Here is a 20,563-nt window from a genome sequence, read left to right on the forward strand (position 1 = left end):
TGGGGGGGGAAGCGGGAGTCAGGGCCGGGGGGGGGTGGGGGGACAGGATGGGAGTCGGGTCGGGTCCAGTCCAGGGGGGGGGGTGCGGAGGAGGAGCGGGAGTCGGGTCGGGTCCGCTCCGGGAGCGGGAGTCCGGTCCAGGGGGCAGGGGTCGGGTCGGGTCCAGTCCGGGGGGTCGGTGTCGGGTCCGGTCCGGGGCGGGGGGGGGGAGCGGGAGTCGGGTCGGTGCCGGGTCCGGAAGCGGGAGTCGAGTCGGGTCAGGAGGAAGCAGGAGCTGGGCGTGGGAGGAGCCTTATGCACACAGCCCCAGTGAGGCCATTCGGCCAGGGCTAGGGGCTGCGTGCTTCGGCCCCTCACACATAGTTTTCGGCACCTGGAGCTACTGAACATGTGCGCCCACTGTAGCGCGCATGTGCAGAGGTCCCGCACTGTTTTCAGCGCAGGGACCTGGCTCCGCCCCCTACAGCTCCTGCTGCGCTGTGCCGAGGGCCAGAGGACCTGCAGGGAGGTGGAGAATTTGGAGGGTTTTTTTTAGGCGCACTTTGTGGCGCGAAAAACGGGCGTCCAGGTCGAGACTGCGCCGTCCTAAGCGCGGCTCGAAACTTGGGCCCATAGAAACTTAGAAAATAGGTGCAGGAATAGGCCATTCGGCCCTTCGAGCCTGCACCGCCATTCAACGAGTTCATGGCTGAACATGCAACTTCAGTACCCCATTCCTGCTTTCTCGCCATATCCCTTGAATCCCCCGAGTAGTAAGGACTACATCTAACTCCTTTTTGAATATATTTAGTGAATTGGCCTCAACAACTTTCTGTGGTAGAGAATTCCACAGGTTCACCACTCTCTGGGTGAAGAAGTTTCTCCTCATCTCGGTCCCAAATGGCTTACCCCTTATCGTTACACTGTGACCCCTGGTTCTGGACTTCCCCAACATTGGGAACATTCTTCCTGCATCTAACCTGTCTAAACCCATCAGAATTTTAAACGTTTCTATGAGATCCCCTCTCATTCTTCTGAACTCCAGTGAATACAAGCCCAGTTGATCCAGTCTTTCTTGATATGTCAGTCCCGCCATCCTGGGAATTAGTCTGGTGAACCTTCGCTGCACTCCCTCAATAGTAGGAATGTCCTTCCTCAAGTTAGGAGACCAAAACTGTACACAATATTCAAGGTGTGGCCTCACCAAGGCCCTGTACAACTGTAGTAACACCTCCCTGCCCCTGTACTCAAATCCCCTCGCTATGAAGGCCAACATGCCATTTGCTTTCTTAACCGCCTGCTGTACCTGCATGCCAACCTTCAATGACTGATGTACCATGACACCCAGGTCTCGTTGCACCTCCCCTTTTCCTAATCTGTCACCATTCGGATAATAGTCTGTCTCTCTGTTTTTACCACCAAAGTGGATAACCTCACATTTATCCACATTATACTTCATCTGCCATGCATTTGCCCAATCACCTAACCTATCCAAGTCACTCTGCAGCCTCATAGCATCATCCTCCTCGCAGCTCACACTGCCACCCAACTTAGTGTCATCCGCAAATTTGGAGATACTACATTTAATCCCCTCGTCTAAATCATTAATGTACAATGTAAACAGCTGGGGCCCCAGCACAGAACCTTGTGGTACCCCACTAGTCACTGCCTGCCATTCTGAAAAGTACCCATTTACTCCTACTCTTTACTTCCTGTCTGCCAACCAGTTCTCAAACCACGTCAGCACACTACCCCCAATCCCATGTGCTTTAACTTTGCACATTAATCTCTTGTGTGGGACCTTGTTAAAAGCCTTCTGAAAGTCCAAATGCATAGAAACATAGAAAATAGGTGCAGGAGTCGGCCATTCGGCCCTTCGAGCCTGCACAGCCATTCAGTAAGATCATGGCTGATCATTCCTTCAGTACCCCTTTCCTGCTTTCTCTCCATACCCTTGATCCCCTTAACCGTAAGGGCCATATCTAACTCCTTCTTGAATATATCCAATGAACTGGCATCAACAACTCTCTGCGGCAGGGAATTCCACAGGTTAACAAATGAGTGAAGAAGTTTCTCCTCATCTCAGTCCTAAATGGCCAACCCTTTATCCTAATAATGCCTGTTTCACATAAATGAAAACAGAAAGGAGTGATATTTGAATTATTTGCTGCAACCTAAACTTCACAAACTGCTCTGTACCCAACTCCCCACATCATTTGGAGCATCCCCTTGTGTAATAATTCTACATGAAAAATTACCGTCTTAAAATACACATCGTAATATTGTACCAGTAATGGTTTATTATGAATTGTGAAATAAACCTCAATTTTCTCATGACTATAACCTTCATGGGTCTTTAGTGACATGAAATAATAAAAGGCCACTCCATTCAACAGGCCCAGCAACAGATTATATATAAATAATGGTGTCCTGTACTCCCACAACTTGTTTATTCTTAAGCTGTAAGAGTTTTAAGCCACAGAATCATCAATGTTACTTTCCCCTGGACCTTCCCTAATGCATCTTTTGAAGTAGTTATGGGCTTACTATGATGTGGATTCATCTTCTCCTAGTTCACTGAATGATTAGATTTTTTACTGTTTTTGTCTTTATGTGGGCATGTCATCTATAGATCTATATTCCCTATGCTTACGGTGTGAGGTTTGTGTTACAACCTCACACAGTAAGCATACACCACATCACAAATACACCACATCAACTGGTTCTCCCTTGTCCACTCTACTGGAAACATCCTCAAAAAATTCCAGAAGCATGATTTCCCTTTCACAAATCCATGCTGACTTGGACCTATCATGTCACCTCTTTCCAAATGCGCTGCTATGACATCCTTAATAATTGATTCCATCATTTTACCCACTACCGATGTCAGGCTGACCGGTCTATAATTCCCTGTTTTCTCTCCCTCCTTTTTTAAAAAGTGGGGTTACATTGGCTACCCTCCACTCCATAGGAACTGATCCAGAGTCAATGGAATGTTGAAAAATGACTGTCAATGCATCCGCTATTTCCAAGGCCACCTCCTTAAGTACTCTGGGATGCAGACCATCAGGCCCTGGGGATTTATTGGCCTTTAAACCGATCAATTTTCCCGACTAATAAGGATTTCCCTCAGTTCCTCCTTCTTACTAGACCCTCTGACCCCTTTTATATCTGGAAGGTTGTTTGTGTCCTCCTTAGTGAATACCGAACCAAAGTACTTGTTCAATTGGTCTGCCATTTCTTTGTTCCCCGTTATGACTTCCCCTGATTCTGACTGCAGGGGACCTACGCTTGTCTTTACTAACCTTTTTCTCTTTACATATCCATAGAAGCTTTTGCAGTCCGTTTTAATGTTCCCTGCAAGCTTTCTCTCGTACTCTATTTTTGCTGCCCTAATCAAACCCTTTGTCCTCCTCTGCTGAGTTCTAAATTTCTCCCAGTCCCCGGGTTCGTTGCTATTTCTGGCCAATTTGTATGCCACTTCCTTGGCTTTAATACTATCCCTGATTTCCCTTGATAGCCACGGTTGAGCCACCTTCTCTTTTTTATTTTTACGCCAGACAGGGATGTACAATTGTTGTAGTTCATCCATGCAGTCTCTAAATGTCTGCTATTGCCCATCCACTGTCAACCCTTTAAGTATCATTCGCCAATCTATCCTAGCCAATTCACGCCTCATACCTTCAAAGTTACCCTTCTTTAAGTTCTGGACCATGGTTTCTGAATTAACTGTTTCATTCTCCATCCTAATGTAGAATTCCACTATATTATGGTCACTCTTCCCCAAGGGGCCTCGCACAACAAGATTGCTAATTAATCCTCTCTCATTACACAACACCCAGTCTAAGATGGCCTCCCCCCTAGTTGGTTCCTCGACATATTGGTCTAGAAAACCATCCCTTATGCACTCCAGGAAATCCTCCTCCACCGTATTGCTTCCAGTTTGGTTAGCCCAATCTATATGCATATTAAAGTCACCCATGATAACTGCTGCACCTTTATTGCTAAGAGTTTGTAAGGGTTGTTAAAAAGTTTTTAAAAGTTTCTAAGAGTTGTTAAAAGTCTAAGATGTAAATCAATATTAGATTATAAAAGTTTCCCCAATTTAAAAAGTTTCTAAAAATTGTTAAAAGTCAAAAATGTAGATTAATAATAGATATTTAAAAGTATTTTGATTGAGAATCTAAAATGTAAGTTTTAAAAGTTCTCCCAAGTTGTTTAATAAGTTTAAAAGTTGGTTAAAAATGTAAAAATTAATTAAAAGTTGTTTGGGAGTATAAGACGACGCCACGCCTCGGTCCCTTCAGCCGGTTCAGCGCCGGCCTCGGAGTCCCTTCAGCCGGTTCCACGTCCTTGGGTCCCTTTGGCAGGTCGTCCCGGATTCCCTTCGGCCGGTTAGACGTCCCCCGAATCTGATGCTGGGTCCTTTTGGCCCGGGTCGGTGCAGAGTCCCTTTGGCCAGGGACAGAAGCGGCTGGTACGGGGTCCCTTCGGCCAGGGACAGAAGCGGCCGGTACGTGGTCGCTTTGGCCAGGGACAGAAGCTGCTGAGTGTTCTCCCACGATGTACAAGGCCTCCGGCGGTGTGCAGACCTCTCCCCGGCGGCGCCCAGGCGTTCACACAGGTCGGGACGGCCAAGAGGCCTGGCCCCCATACACTCTGAAGGGAGGTGTTCCTCAAAGTTAGATGTAGTGTAAGCTCCCTCTTTGCTCAAACAATGCATTTTAGCCAATCCTCTGGGTGATCTGCAACAACACCATTGAAGCACTCCCGTTCCATCTCCTTGTGACTTCTCCAAAAGAGATTGCCATTTTACATTGAAAGTTGCAACTGTATCCAGTGAGCTTATGCCTGCTGAGAAATGGATTCAGATGGGCAAAATTAATTCCATATAGAACTTTAACCAAAAAGAGGATTGTTTTTCCAATTAATCTGGAGTGGATTCAAACCGAGGAACCTGAGGGATAAGTCAGCAAGCACACTGAGTCTCCGAGCCAAAGAGCCAGATATTGCCAAAGAATAGTGGTGTGATCCCAGAACATGTTGAGAGCAGAATAGATCATTCACAATTTCCAAACAAGTGGGAAAAAAATGATGATAATGATTAAAATTGCCTAAAATTTAGTATTTCTTCTCATTACATCTGCACTATGCTTAGGGTGGATACTCTAGTCTGTCTACAGTGATATCACTGGCTGATTTTCCAAGAGATGTACTAGCATAGTACAGGAAAGAATCCGTCCCTTCCCAGATGAGTTGTTTTAAGTGAAACCCTAAGCATGAAGGTCAGTTGAGACTGGGAACTCTGGTCTCCTGATTACTGTTGTTTCTACATTGCACTTTGGATCCTGGTAGTGCGCCAAAGTTTTCAATGTGCTGGCACCAAAATTGCAGTAAATGCTGTTGGTGCCAGCTTGGTGTTTCGAAGTGTTAATGTAAGCAAGTAGCTTTTCATGGATTTTACTTGGCTGCAGATGGCATCATTGACCATCTTTTATTTGCTTTAAAAAGATGGCCTTTTGTACTATCATATTGCCTACAGATTGAAAAGAGCTCTGTCAGCTGCCCCTGATTTGCACTTTGAGTGGCCGGTATTTGCTGGTAGGCCTGCCTTACACGACAGCACCAATAGTGGCAAGTGCTACATAACGTTAAATTCCAACACATTGGCCCGGATTTTGTAGTCAGCGGCAAACAAACACTTACACTAGGCCACAATCTTTCTGTGGGCTTTTCCACTGGAACTTGCGGTTATTCGAGAGCCAAAACAGCATGGCGCCCTCTACAGGGGGTCTGGGGCCTGTGTGAACAGGACAAGCAATGGTATGTCTCCTTAACTAATCAGATTGAAGAATCCTTATTGAGATATGCAGAGTCTAAACCAGGAAGTGTAAGTTGGAATATTTAGTTCCATGTCAAATCATGTAAAAAGTAAAATAAAGAGAGGGAAGGAAAGATGGGGTTTTGAGAGAAAGAAATAAAAGTTTTAAAAAAATTAACAATTTAAATTTTTTAAAAATCTCTAATAATTTAAATCTGAAGGAATGGGACTCCACACTTGCAAAAGTTAATTCTCAGTGCCAGCGAGGTTGTTTGACAGTAATTAAAACTTATCACTTGGTTAAAAATTCACCTCCACTTGAATAGATGAGCCCCAACATTTTCAAGGCAAGTTTAGCGGTTATCTATCAACTAAGTGCGGCAACTTCACGCCATTCCATGTATTTTAATGCCGAGTCTCTCAGCGAGATACTGTAGTCACACAACTTCTAGAGGAAGTTGCTGTCCGATTTGCTCCTTAATAATGGTGAATGTTGTTAGCCTCACCATTATTTCTACTGCAAAATCTGAGCCAATACCATTGGAGCGACTAAAATAATCAGACTGGTTACTATTGTTTCTGACCTTAATGTTCACCCTACATGAAATAATCTCTGTCTTTGGTGAGTTAGCACATGTTATTTGTAGGCACTTTTTTTCGATTTTGGGAGAAGCTGTAACTACCATTAAAATACATCTCTTTTTTGGAAAAATATCTGGAAAGGATTAGCCTGAACTGGTAGTCTCAATACAAGAAAAAGGAACGCTACATTCTTGCATGTACAATTTTTATCGAACTATGTTGTTAAATTAACTCACTGGCTTAAAATGAGTGTCCGCATTTCCCATTATTCTTTGCCACCAGCATTATATCTCTCCCACACATAATTGACCAATGTTAAATTCTGACATTGCTTTTCTATGGCCAGATGTTGGCACTGTTCTTATTGCCACAGGAGTGATGAAAGCACAGTTCCACGAATTCCGTATTTCCATGAGACATTTCACTATTGATTTATTACATCTTTAGGTCTCAATTTTCTCCAGTGATTTGCGCCGTTCTTTTGGCGCGCACCGCTTTTTTTTGGCCTAAATTTTTTAAAAATCCAAGTTTCTCCAAAGATTGTGCGCCAGCGTAACTCAGTTAGTTACGATTTTTGGGGGTTTGTTTTGTTTTGCGTCATGGGGGCGTAACCTGACGTCTGAGCCAGTCCTTCACATTTGGCAAGTTTGGCCAACTTACCTTTTTCCAAGGATGGCGTATGTGACCACTCCCAAAAAACCTCCTGGGCACTTAAGAAAAAACCAGGGCACATCAAAAAATCGGCGCAGAAAGACGCCATTGTTTTTATGCTTTGGAGGGAGTCAATAACACATTAAATATGCATCATCAAGCTTAATTTTTTCCAATTGAAAACGCAGAAAATGGAAGTTTCATACAATTCTTTAATTTTGGATTTTTTAACAAGTGCCACGTCATCACCGGACATCTCTCCACCTGGCTCGAGGGTCGGAGCGTCAACCGGCTGAATCCCTCGCCTGGACACTGGCTAAGGGCTCGGCTTCAAAAGAAGCCCAGGGGGCTGGATGCTGGGGGTGGGGTGGGCGGCGACAGCATGGAAGCCGCACCGAAGGGATGAGAACCCTTACACTGTGCAGCAAGCACCATCAAATGAAGCCCGGTGGTGGGGCGGGGTGGGGGGGTGGGGGGGAGAGGGGGGCAGGGGAGTCTCCCGATCTAAGCAAGCCTATTTCGCATGCTCAGACCTGGGTGTGGTCCATACGAGGGCAGGCAGGAAGCAAAGAGTGGGAAGAAACTGGTCCTTCTCAGAATGGCAGGCAGTGACTAGTGGGGTACCGCAAGGTTCAGTGCTGCGACCCCAGCTATTTACAATATATATTAATGATTTAGATGAAGGAATTGAATGTAATATCTCCAAGTTTTGCAGATGACACTAAGCTGGGTGGCTGTATGAGCTGTGAGGAGGATGCTAAGAGGCTGCAGCGTGACTTGGACAGGTTCGGTGAGTGGGCAAATGCATGGCAGATGCAGTATAATGTGGATAAGTGTGAGGTTATCCACTTTGGTGGCAAAAATAGGAAGGCAGATTATTATCTGAGTGGTGACAGATTAGTAAAAGGGGAGGTGCAATGAGACCTGGGTGTCATGGTACATCAGTCATTGAAAGTTGGCATGCAGGTACAGCAGGCGGTTAAGAAAGCAAATGGCATGTTGGCCTTCATAGCGGGGAGGTCTTGCTGCAGTTGTACAGGGCCTTGGTGAAACCACACCTTGAATATTGTGTGCAGTTTTGGTCTCCTAATCTGAGGAAGGACATTCTTATTGATGGTGTGCAGCGAAGATTCACCAGACTGATTCTCGGGATGGCAGGACTGACATATGAAGAAAGACTGGATCGACTCGGCTTATATTCACTGGAATTTGGAAGAATGTGAGGGGATTTCATAGAAACATATAGAATTCTGATGGGATTGGACAGGTTAGATGCAGGAAGAATGTTCCCGATGTTCAGGAAGTCCAGAACCAGGGGGCACAGTCTAAGGATAAGGGGTAAGCCATATAGGACTGAGCATTTTGAATGGTGGTGCAGGCTCGAAGGGCCGAATGGCCTACTCCTGCACCTATTTTCTATGTTTCTATAATCAACCTTGAGGAGAGAGCCAACAAAGACGTTTGTCCTGCCTGCTGTTTTAAGCTTCTTGCAAAGGTACAATTTAATCATGGAGGCAGTACTGACAACGCCATACCTCGTGCAAGCCTTCTGCATAATGGTGCTGCAGAGGAGACGATTGATTCAACGTCATCACATGAGGAACCTCAGAGCACGTAGAATGATGGGCAGGAGGCCTTACCTACGTTGGTTAGATAGAGACAGGCATTCATACCTGCACCTGAGTGATGCAGACTGTGTCAGAAGGCTGCGTTTCCACAAAGAAGTTGTAACTGAGATCTGTGAGTTAGTAAAAGCAGACCTGCAACCTAGAAGCGTCAGGTAGACTGCTTTGTCAGTTGAAGTGAAGGTTATAGCTGCACTTTTATTCTATGCATCTGGATCGTTCCAGGCCATAACTGGGGATGTGTGCGCCATTTCTCAACATGCAACACATATCTGCATTCGGAATGACTACATAAAGTTCCCCATGACTGCCCAGGCAATGCGTGAAAGGGCTGTGGGCTTCTCCAGGATTTCTGGCTTCCCAAAGGTACAGTGCTGCATTGATTGCACCCACATCGCCTTGCGAGCCCCTTTGGAGGATTCTGAGATCTACAGGAACAGAAAAGGCTTCCTCTCCGTTAATGTGCAGCTCGTGTGTGATGACATGCATCACATCATGTCAGTTAATGCAAGATATCCTGGGAGCATCCATGATGCGTTCATCCTATGCAAGAGTGCTATATCTGCCATGTTTCAGCAGCAGCCAGAAGGGCAGAGCTGGCTACTGGGAGACAAAGGGTACGGCCTCTCCACCTGGCTCATGACGCCCCACGTGTAACCTGGACGGAAGCTGACCGGTAATACAGCATGGCGCACGTTGCGACCCACAGCGTAATAGGACGATTGGCATCTTGAAATAGCGTTTCCGATGCCTGGACCATTCCGGAGGCTACTTGCAATACTCCCCTGAGATTGTCAGTCAGTTCACTGTTGTGTGCTGCATGCTGCATAACTTAGCCATCATGAGGCAACAGCAGCTGGTAGTAGAAGACCTGCCTGAGGTGAGAGTGGCTGATGATGAGGAGGAAGATGCAGATGACGAGAAAGCCATGCAACTACCTAAACCGGGAACATGATGGCAGAGGAGGGCGGGTCGTCGTGCCCCTTTAACCATTGCTCGAGCCTTGCGCCAGCAACTCATCCGTGAACGCTTTGCTGCCTGAAGGCTCAGCGGCAACTATTCCAAATGGGTCATGTTTACTGTTTGGACCTGTTCCATAATGTTGTGTTAATGGAACAAATAATGGAAATTATTCAGTTATAATTTAAAATATATTTGATTCAAAAGTTCAACAAACACTTGTTTGTACTTGACTTTAATAAAAATATTCTTGTTTCACACTTTAAAGTTTTCAGTTAAGATCACTTACAAACTTTTAAACTTGTAAATTTACATAACTTACAAAAAACTTTTAATTTGAGAACAGTTACAACAGTAACAACAACAGCAAAGAAAGGCTGCACCCATCTCTCCTCCACCTTATTCTAAGACCGCCTGCTGCGCTTGGTCTTGTTGACTCCACCCCTGACCACAGGCGGTGGTGCAGCATTTCTCGGGTTGGTACCAAGCTTATTCTTTCGAACATCTCGGATAATGCGCACTTGTTGATTTGGGGGGGTGGGCGGCGCGGCAGGCGGTATTGTGGAAGGCCCAACTTGGGCCTCTTCAGATTGGTGTGAGAGTGGCAGTTGATTCTGTCAATGGGTGCAGGGTCTGGGCATGTTCCCTTATTGCAGCAGCTAACTCCGACATTCCCTCCCTCATGTGCCCTGCCAGTGTCTCGATGAACTGCAACATTCCCTCCCTTGTGTTGAGCAAAACCATCTCAACTACCTGTGACATTCCCTCCCTCCCTAGTGTTTGCATCATCCCTGACACTCCCTCCTTCATAGGTGGACTATGAAAGTAAACTCGCGCAAAATATAAAAACAGATAGCAAGAGTTTCAATAGGTATATAAAAAGGAAAAGGGTGGTTAAAGTTAATGTTAGTCCCTTAGAGGACGAGACTGGGGAATTCGTAAAGGGGAACATGGAGATGGCAGAAACTCTGAACAAATATTTTGTATCAGTCTTTACGGTAGAGGACACTAACAATATTCCGACAATGGATAGTCTAGGAGCTATAGGAGGGGAGGACCTTAACACAATCACTAAGGAGGTGGCACTCAGTAAGATAATGGAACTAAAGGCAGATAAATCCCCTGGAGCTGATGGCTTGCATCCTAGGGTCTTAAGTAAAATAGCGGCATGGATTGTGAATGCATTGGTTGTAATTTACCAAAACTCCCTGGATTCTGGGGAGGTCCCATCAGATTGGAAAATTGCAAATGTAACGCCACTATTTAAAAAAGGAGGCAGACAAAAAGCAGGAAACTATAGACCAATTAACATCTGTGGTTGGGAAAATGTTGGAGTACATTATTAAAGAAGCAGTAGCAGGACATTTGGATAAGCAAAATTCGGTCAGGCAGAGTTAGCATGAATTTATGAAGGAGAAGTCATGTTTGACAAATTTGCTGGAATTCTTTGAGGATGTAACGAACAGGGTGGATAAAGGGAAACCAGTGGATGTGGTGTATTTGGACTTCCAGAAGGCATTTGACAAGGTGCCACAAGATAAATGTTCATGGGGTTGGGGGTAATATATTAGCATGGATAGATTGACTAACTAACAGAGAACAGAGAGTCGGGATAAATGGTTCATTCTCTGGTTGGCAATCAGTAACTAGTGGGGTGCCGCAGGGATCAGTGCTGGGACCCCAACTATTTACAATCTATATTAACGACTTGGAAGAAGGGACCGAGTGTAATGTAGCCAAGTTTGCTGACGATACAAAGATGGGAGGAAAAGCAACGTGTGAGGAGGACGCAAAAAATCTGCAAAAGGACATAGGCAGGCTAAGGGAGTGGGCAAAAATTTGGCAGATGGAGTATAATATTGGAAAGTGTGAGGTCATGCACTTTGGCAGAAAAATTCAAAGAGCAAGTTATTATTTAAATGGAGAAAGATTGCAAAGTGCCGCAGTACAGCGGGACCTGGGGGTACTTGTGCATGAAACACAAAAGGATAGTATGCAGGTAAAGCAAGTGATCAGGAAGGCCAATGGTATCTTGGCCTTTATTGCAAAGGGGATGGAGTATAAAAGCGGGGAAATCTTGTTGCAGCTATATAAGGTATTGATGAGGCCACACCTGGAATATTGCATGCAGTTTTGGTTTCCAAATTTATGAAAGGATATACTTGCTTTGGAAGCAGTTCAGAGAAGGTTCACTAGGTTGATTCTGGGGGTCAGGGGGTTGACTTATGAGGAAAGGTTGAGTAGGTTGGGCCTCTTCTCATTGGAATTCAGAAGAATGAGAGGTGATCTTATCGAAATGTACAAGATAATGAGGGGGCTTGACAAGGTGGATGCAGAGAGGATGTTTCCACTGATGTAGGAGACTAGAACTGGAGGGCATGATCTTAGAATAAGGGGCTGCCCATTTAAAACAGAAATGAGGAGAAATTTCTTCTCTCAAAGGGTTGTAAATCTGTGGAATTCGCTGCCTCAGAGAGCTGTGGATGCTGGGACATTGAATAAATTTATGACAGATATAGACAGTTTCTTAAATGATAGGGGGTTACAGGGAGCGGGCAGGGAAGTGGAGCTGAGTCCATGATCAGATCAGCCATGATCTTATTGAATGGCAGAACAGGCTCGAGGGGCCGTATGGCCTACTCCTGCTCCTATTTCTTATGTCCTTATGGTCACTTACATGGTTTCAGCTAATTGAGATATTCCCCCATTCATCGTCCTGGACATCGTTCCCATTTCACGTGAGATTGCTGTTACTTCTCCCGACAGTCCTGCTACCTCATCACCCACCCCACTGATGGTGTCCAGGAATGATCGCGTGTAAGGTTAATGCTCTCCCCACACATTGCCATCATCTGAACTACATCTGTTTGATCCTGCACCTCAGGAGAGCGCGGTCGAGCTTTCCTTCCCCACCTCACCCTGGGTGTGGCTCACAGCATCCCACAAAGACTCGCAGCCTCGGACTGTGGGAAACCATGGAATGTCCCAGCAACACTTGAACACTTGTATCGCTCAGGAAAGGGGCTGGCACCTCAATGGGTTGCACCTGCACCTCCTTTAGAGTGAGTACAACAGTGAGTGTTTCATCCATCATCTCTCTTTTCTCCCCCCACTCCCCCAATGCTCTTAGTTTGGAAGGTGGGATTGGAAGATGTTCTCCTTCAGGCTCGTCCTCGTCTGAATCATCTTCTGCATCGTCAGGGTTGTCCTCAAGTTCTGCAAAATACAACAGAACAGACAATTGGTGAACAGCAGAGGAGGGGGCAGGGTGGCATCAGTAGGCTCACACAGCACAGGCAGCAGGCTGATTTGAAGGACCACGATGAATGATCGCACATTGTATCAACCGAAGCGCAGCTGACGGAGACATCCCCATGAACCGAGGCATGGCTAGCCCGTGCAGTACTTAACATTTAGCAAAGCCAGACCGTGGAATTTGCAGGACTTGCCCTCTCCCTCGAATGTGGGCACGGCTTGTGCAGTGGTGGCTGCTTTTCTCCAAGCAGGACCCATCTTCGAAGTGTAGTCAGTGGGTGCAGATTTGTCAGCGGGCCTCCTCCTGTTTGAGTTCTTTCCCTTTTGTCGTGTGCCACCTTCCTCTGCAGAGATGAAAATAGAACTTTTTAGAGAGGGTGGCTTTCTGCTGGGTGGGACATATGCAGGCGGTCACATTTACAATTGCAATTTCATTGAATAAATGAAAATATTACTTACACTAACTACTTGACCAAGGTCCTACCACTTTTTGCACTGGCCTCCAGACCTCAGGATGGTCACCATTGCGCAGTAATCTTCTGCAAGTTGGTTCCAGCGTTTCTTCATTTCTTTTGGTGAAACTTTTGTGTGACCTCTGCTGGTGTCCAGCTTGTGCCATCTGGGCTCAATCACAGTAACAAGTGCCTCCACTTCATACTGTAAAAATTCTTGGTCCTTGAGCCGTGTTGCATCTTGTACTGCAGTTCCGATTGTTCCAATGAGAATTAAAGTTCTCGCACACAACTGGCTCTTTAAAAATGGTCGGATGCAGATCGGGAGCTGTACTGGGCATGCACACCCATCCCAGTCACGTCAAAAAAACTCCTTTTTTTTTTGCGCCTGTGCAGAGGGGGCATCATTTATTAGGCGCTCCAACCCCCCGAAGCTAAAGGACAGGCTGCACGGGCACCAATTTCAAAAAATAGAACGGAGAAACTATGGCATTGAGGGAAATGGAGCCCTTATTCTTGGTCATTATTTGAATTTGTTCTTCAACAAAAAAACTAGTCTTTGAAGTTCTTACAGCACATTTAAGAGCTTTCTATTTAGCCCTTTCAGTACTTTACTTGGAATAGCTTGTATGTTTTTTGTAATAATTGCCTCTCTCCCTTATCTTCCAACACTCCACCACTGTCCCCAAAACAGTACAACAACTCGTATTGATATAAAATCTTTAACGTTGAAAAAAACATTCCAAGGTACATTACAGACATGTAAAGACAAAAATGGACGCCGGTCCAAAGTAGAAGATATTAGTAGGGGTGCACAAAAGCTTGGTCCAAGAGGTGGGTTTTAGTGAGGATCTTGAAGGTGAGTGGTAGGTGGAGAGGCAGCTAAATGGTAGGGTAATGGGATGGGGCGCACAAAACTGGCAAGAGTCAGGAATGGAAATTTGCCGTGGTGGGGAGAAATATCTGTGGAGCTGGAGGAGCGTATGAACACAGGGAGGGATTTAGACACAAGGATGAATATTTTTAATTGGAGCCATTGGACGACTGGGAGTCAGTGAAGACGGGTGACACAGCAAAAGTGCGCTCAAAGCTGTGGGATTCAACCCCAGTACACCAATAGTCACACTTCCAGATTAATATCACTTTTGTTCACTATTGTAACCAACTTTCTATTTAGTCTGCTACTTTACTCTTCGTTCAATGTGCTCTTAATTTCATATTCTCTTTGTTAGCTTTTATTGGGGTAAATTGACAAAATCTAATGCAAACTGTTATTGTGACAGTGAAAACATTTGGTTTTAGATTTAATTCTGCAGCGTGGCCTACCTTATACTGACTAATCTGGAAGAAAATGTTCTTCTGTTCTTTTCAACATTTTGGATATTTATTTCAACATTTTCAGTGTGTACCTTAGCTGTGATTTTAAGGCCCTTTAATGCACAGTCCAGAGTTGTACTGTCAGTGCTTTAAATGCAATTTGGACAGTTGATTCCAATTACTCTTTCTGATTCTCTGAGAATCTGCTTTGGTGAGATGAACTGATTGAACAATTTGGAAGCTAGAGTAGAGATAAGTTGTGACCCATATAACTGGCATCGGAAATTAAATTTAAGATGATATTCCTGTCGCCAGGTGTGAATTACAGATGTATGACTTGCTCAAAATTGTTTTAAACATAGAAACATAGAAAATAGATGCAGGAGCAGGCCATTCGGCCCTTCGAGCCTGCACCACAATTCAATATGAACATGGCTGAGCATGCAACTTCAGCACCCCATTCCTGCTTTCTCTCCATACCCCTTGATCCCTTTTGCCATAAGGGCCACATCTAACTCCCTTTTGAATATAAAGTTTGAATGAGTTTTAAGCCTGCAACAACCTTTAACTATGTGTTGTCCACATATTCTTGTGTTATAATTGTTTGAAATAACCTTTGTATGAAGCAAAGAGAGAAAAAATTGTTTGTTTTGGCTTTGGCAGTTCTCTGTCATTTCCAATATAGTTGAAGACTAATTTTTAAATGTGTTTGCAGCATTGTTCTGGCATCATACTGGCAGCAGCATGTATGTGGCATTTGTGTTGACAGCCTGACCCAAGGTCTGTAACTTTGGAAGCTGAGGGATAGAGTTTGGATGTAATAGCAATACAGAGCTAAAAGATAGAGAAACACAGAGGTGACATTAGAGATAAAGCTGGAGAACACTAAGAGCAGAGATAAGCTACAGGCATATAGCAGAAACATTAAAGGAAAAAAGCAACAATGGAGGGATAAAGATATATTTAATCAGAAATAAATGGAGAAATGTAAAGGAAGAGAAATAGAATAGAAGCTAAAAAAGCCAAGGACGTTGGTTTTAATATTAAAAATATTTGGAAAGAAAGGAAAAGAGGATGAGGCATAGGTGACCTCACTGTGAACTGCCATTCGATCAACCCGTTGGCCAGTATATTGACAATTATGGCATGCATGCATAAATATGTGTATAATGAATGATGAACCCCATAAACATCTTATTTTGGATAGTGACAAACTTATTTCTATAACTTGGCCTGGGTTATTTTCTGTTGTGGAGCATTGGTTGTACAGGTGAGGGAAATAAGGTAATGCAGAATAATGGGTGCATAATATCAAAGATACAGCATTGCAGTGGGCTCCTTTTGTCTAAAGGGTGCAATTAATGCAAGAGAACCTTCATATTCTGACATAATTTTGTTGAAAAAAGTTCATAAGAATACTTCCGGTATACACATCAACTTCACTGTATAATTAATATAATTATGTTGAAAGATGAAACATTTGTAAATTGTCGATAGCATTACTTTTAAAAGTTTATTTGAGAAAATCTCTGAGTGGAGTTCAGCTATGCTGGTTCACTGACATGATTTGATTAGACGTCTTTATCTCATGGTCAGTTGAAAATACACTTCTGCTTTGTTCTCTCTTTCAGCCTTACAGTCAGTCAAGTTGGCCAGAACTTTACATTTGTACTCACTGACATTGACAGCAAGCAGAGGTTTGGATTCTGTCGCTTATCTTCTGGGGCCAAAACTTGCTTCTGTATCCTAAGGTGAGACCGCAAAGCATATATATAACCATGGAAAACAACATTAGCCTCTGGTTTGTGACAAACATCACATTTCAGCTGATAGGCACGATTCTCGTATCCTTTCCCGACAGGTCATTGTACTAAGGGGTCAGCCCTAAGTGCATTGTTTTGGGGACAAGGACCCTCTGTGATTATGCGGCTCTTTCGTGTATAGTAGTTTCAAATTTGTATTGGGCAATGGCCTTTTTAAAATAAATAATGCAGGCTTCTTGGTATTGTTTTATCCTGTTAGTTTGTTGAACCTATTTACCTTCAGTAAAAACTGAAAAAATTAAAAGAATACTGCCCCTTTAGCACTTCCGGCAAAACAGTTTTCACCTACGGGAGGGGGGTGCTACTGCGTCCTGGGAAATTGCCCGGGAGTTTGCGGAGGCACTGCAATGGCAGCTCTGCGTCCCACGGTTAGAGTCCCGGGCCTCCGCGCACTTGGCGATGACGTCATCGCCTTGTGTGGCAACCTCCTACCACCCTGCGACCCCGCGAGGCTGGCATAAGCGGATATCAACGCCAGCCTCGCGGGTTGTGAAGCTGATCGACATCCGCTCTTGGGGCGGTGTTTAAAGAGGTGGCCCCCCCCCCCCCCGGGCTCCATCTTTTTTTGTTGGCCGGTTCGACGATGGCAGCCCTAGCATTGTCTGAGTTGCCATCGTGCAACCCAGACAATGCCGTCTTGGGTGCCGGGCTGCTGGCCCAGTTGCGAAGGGGAGGGGCGTTGAAGCCCGTCAGCACTACGCGGGGGCATCCACGTAACGCTTCCCTCAATGCCCCAGTAGCGCCCTGGTTACTGCCCCGAAAGGAAGTCGAGCGCGGGAGATTGCGCTCCAGTTCCTTTCAGGGGGCTGTAGGGGCAATTCCATGGCGGGGGAGGGGCTTCCACGCCGGGTGCTAAAAGTTCCGGCCCTGGAGGGTTATTGCCCCCAATCGGGGTGCAGGGCAATTTGACCCATTGTCTTCTGTGCTAGTTTGTGTAATTATGCCCTATTCAGTTGACTTAGCCCCATCCAGACTCTGATCTATATTTAGGTTGGAGCAAATGTATTCTGTACAGTATTCCAGTTTGCAGTATCTTTCATTGCGGCATTGTGTTCTTTGAATAAAATGGTCATGAAACAGATGTAAGTAAGTAAATATTTCAGTAATTTTATAACGCTTTGATTTGATGCATAAATAAGGAGCAAGCTTTAATTCTCTATTCATAAAACCTAAAACTTAGTGTAGTACTGAAGACATTTACAGTATGAATCTGCCGGTGAAAGAATTGAACTGTTGATATTTGCAATACTGGTTCCTAATAAAGCTGAGTGTGAAATATTTCTGGTTGATTTATTTTATGAAATTGATGATCAGAATAAGATTCTGTAAGTTTAAGATCTAGCTGTAGCTTAAATTTGTTTCCTAAATTCTACAGCTACTGCAACATTGCAACTTAAAAAAAATTCTAAGAATATATTTGTTTCAGTGTTTTGTGGCAAAAAGTTGTGATTGCCAAAATTAGTTGCATAAAATGTGACATTTTTGCAATCTGGATGAAAAGGTAAATGGAACATCTAGGGTAATATCTGATTAATAGTAATACTGTTTTCTGGTTTGTTACACATTATCACATTATGAACCTGTAATAGTTAGATCACAATTTACCAATTCTTCAGTGATTATTGAGTATCGCTGCATTGAGAGACCGAGCCATCATCTGACGTGACACTTGGTACTAGCAAAATAATAAACAAAATAAAAATAGAATAAAACTGCCACCATCAAATCCACAGTGAATATATTTTTTTAACAAAACAAATAGATTTATGAATATGACTTCCAATCAGACCCTCCCTATCCATTTCTAAGCAGAGTATATTGAATCCTTTCATTATTTAAAAAATCTCAATCACATCGCTTCTAAACTGGTGTTTCTCCAAAGTGAAAAATACAAACTCATGGGCCTTACAGGGACCAAAACTTGACATGATACTCAAAGTGTGAATTTGTAAGAGCTCTATATTGCATAAGCATAGTCCTCTTAGTTTTGTACTTGATGGTCCTAGCAATACAACTTAAAATCCTACTTGGTGCACTTATAGCCATCTCACACTATGCACAATGCTTTTAATGAGTAATTGATTCTTAGCCCAGGTCTGTTCAAATATTTAACCTTTAACATGTACTCCTAATGTCAAGTGCGTAACACCTAAATGACACCTGCCATACATGGGGCCATTTACTGTATTTATCTAAATAAGCTTTTTAATCAGAGTGTGCGTATGTACATTATGTAAATAATTATAAGTTGTGTGTGTTACACATTAAGGGCCCAAGTTTCGAGCCGCGCCTAGAACGGCGCAGTCCCGACCTGGATGCCCGTTTTTCGCGCCACAAAGTGCATCTTAAAAAAAACCTCCGTATTCTCCACCTTCCTGCAGGTCCTCTGGCTTTCGGCGCAGCGCAGCAGGAGCTGTAGGGGGCGGAGCCAGGTCCCTGCGCAGCAAACAGTGCCGGGACCTCTGCACAGGCGCGCTACAGTGGGCACGCAAGTGCAGTAGGCTCCAAGCGCCTGAAACTGTGTGGGAGGGGCCCGAAGCACGCAGCCCCTAGCCCTAGCCGAATGGCCTCACTGGGGCTGCATGAATAAGGCTCCTCCCACGGCCAGCTCCTGCTTCCTCCCGACCCGACTCGACTCCCGCTTCCCGCCCCCGGACCGGACCCGACACCCGCTGCCCCCCCCTGCCCCCAGACCGGACCCGACACCCGCTCCCCCCCGCCTCCAGACTGGATCCGACCTGATCTCCCTCCCCCCGACCTGACCTCCCTCTCCCTCCCCCCGGCCCGAACCGAACCGACCTCCCCCGACCCGCCCCAACGCCACCTACCTGTAAATCTGGTGCTGGGGACGGGCCCTGCCCAAAGTCTCGGGCCCGGCCCGTTCAGCCTCCCTCCCCCTTCTCCTTCCCCCCCCCCCACCCCACCCCCCAATCACCTTGGAAAGCAACAAGCACCCCCCAATCTCCTCCTCCCCCCCAATCTCCTTCCCCCCCCCCAATCTCCTTCCCCCCCCAATCTCCTTCCCCCCCCAATCTCCTTCCCCCCCCCAATCTCCTTCCCCCCCCCCAATCTCCTTCCCCCCCCCCAATCTCCTTCCCCCCCCCCCAATCTCCTTCCCCCCCCCAATCTCCTTCCCCCCCCCCAATCTCCTTCCCCCCCCCAATCTCCTTCCCCCCCCCCCAATCTCCTTCCCCCCCCCCCAATCTCCTTCCCCCCCCCCCAATCTCCTTCCCCCCCCCCAATCTCCTTCCCCCCCCCAATCTCCTTCCCCCCCCCCCCCAATCTCCTTCCCCCCCCCCAATCTCCTTCCCCCCCCCAATCTCCTTCCCCCCCCCCCAATCTCCTTCCCCCCCCCCAATCTCCTTCCCCCCCCCAATCTCCTTCCCCCCCCCAATCTCCTTCCCCCCCCCAATCTCCTTCCCCCCCCCAATCTCCTTCCCCCCCCCCCCAATCTCCTTCCCCCCCCCCAATCTCCTTCCCCCCCCCAATCTCCTTCCCCCCCCCCAATCTCCTTCCCCCCCCAATCTCCTTCCCCCCCCAATCTCCTTCCCCCCCCCAATCTCCTCCCCCCCCAATCTCCTTCTCCCCCCAATCTCCTTCCCCCCCCCAATCTCCTTCCCCCCCCCAATCTCCTTCCCCCCCAATCTCCTTCCCCCCCCCAATCTCATTCCCCCCCCCAATCTCCTCCCCCCCCCCCAATCTCCTTCCCCCCCCCCAATCTCCTTCCCCCCCCCCAATCTCCTTCCCCCCCCCCAATCTCCTTCCCCCCCCCAATCTCCTTCCCCCCCCCAATCTCCTTCCCCCCCCAATCTCCTTCCCCCCCCCCAATCTCCTTACCCCCCCAATCTCCTTACCCCCCCCCACCCCCCAATCTCCTCCTCCCCCCCAATCTCCTCCCCCCCAATCTCCTCCTCCCCCCCAATCTCCTTCCCCCCCCCCAATCTCCTTCCCCCCCCCCCCCAATCTCCTTCCCCCCCCCCCAATCTCCTTCCCCCCCCCCCAATCTCCTTCCCCCCCCCCCAATCTCCTTCTCCCCCCCCCCAATCTCCTTCCCCCCCCCCAATCTCCTTTCCGCCCCCCAATCTCCTTTCCGCCCCC

The 20,563-nt window shown here is 46.3% G+C and overlaps 1 protein-coding gene across 8 annotated transcripts in view; it reads left to right on the top strand.

Annotated features, from left to right (window-relative positions):
• Positions 1 to 20,563, top strand: part of dennd1a (DENN/MADD domain containing 1A) — a 604,632-nt gene that overhangs the window by 194,381 nt on the left and 389,688 nt on the right. For all 8 annotated transcript variants that reach the window (XM_070862693.1, XM_070862695.1, XM_070862694.1 and 5 more), the window contains exon 5: positions 16,274 to 16,393. In XM_070862693.1, the coding sequence (XP_070718794.1) occupies positions 16,274 to 16,393 (120 nt within the window). The remainder of the gene's footprint in view (positions 1 to 16,273; positions 16,394 to 20,563) is intronic.

Source organism: Pristiophorus japonicus, chromosome 20 (assembly GCF_044704955.1).
Source record: "Pristiophorus japonicus isolate sPriJap1 chromosome 20, sPriJap1.hap1, whole genome shotgun sequence".
Classification (NCBI taxonomy): domain Eukaryota; kingdom Metazoa; phylum Chordata; class Chondrichthyes; family Pristiophoridae; genus Pristiophorus; species Pristiophorus japonicus.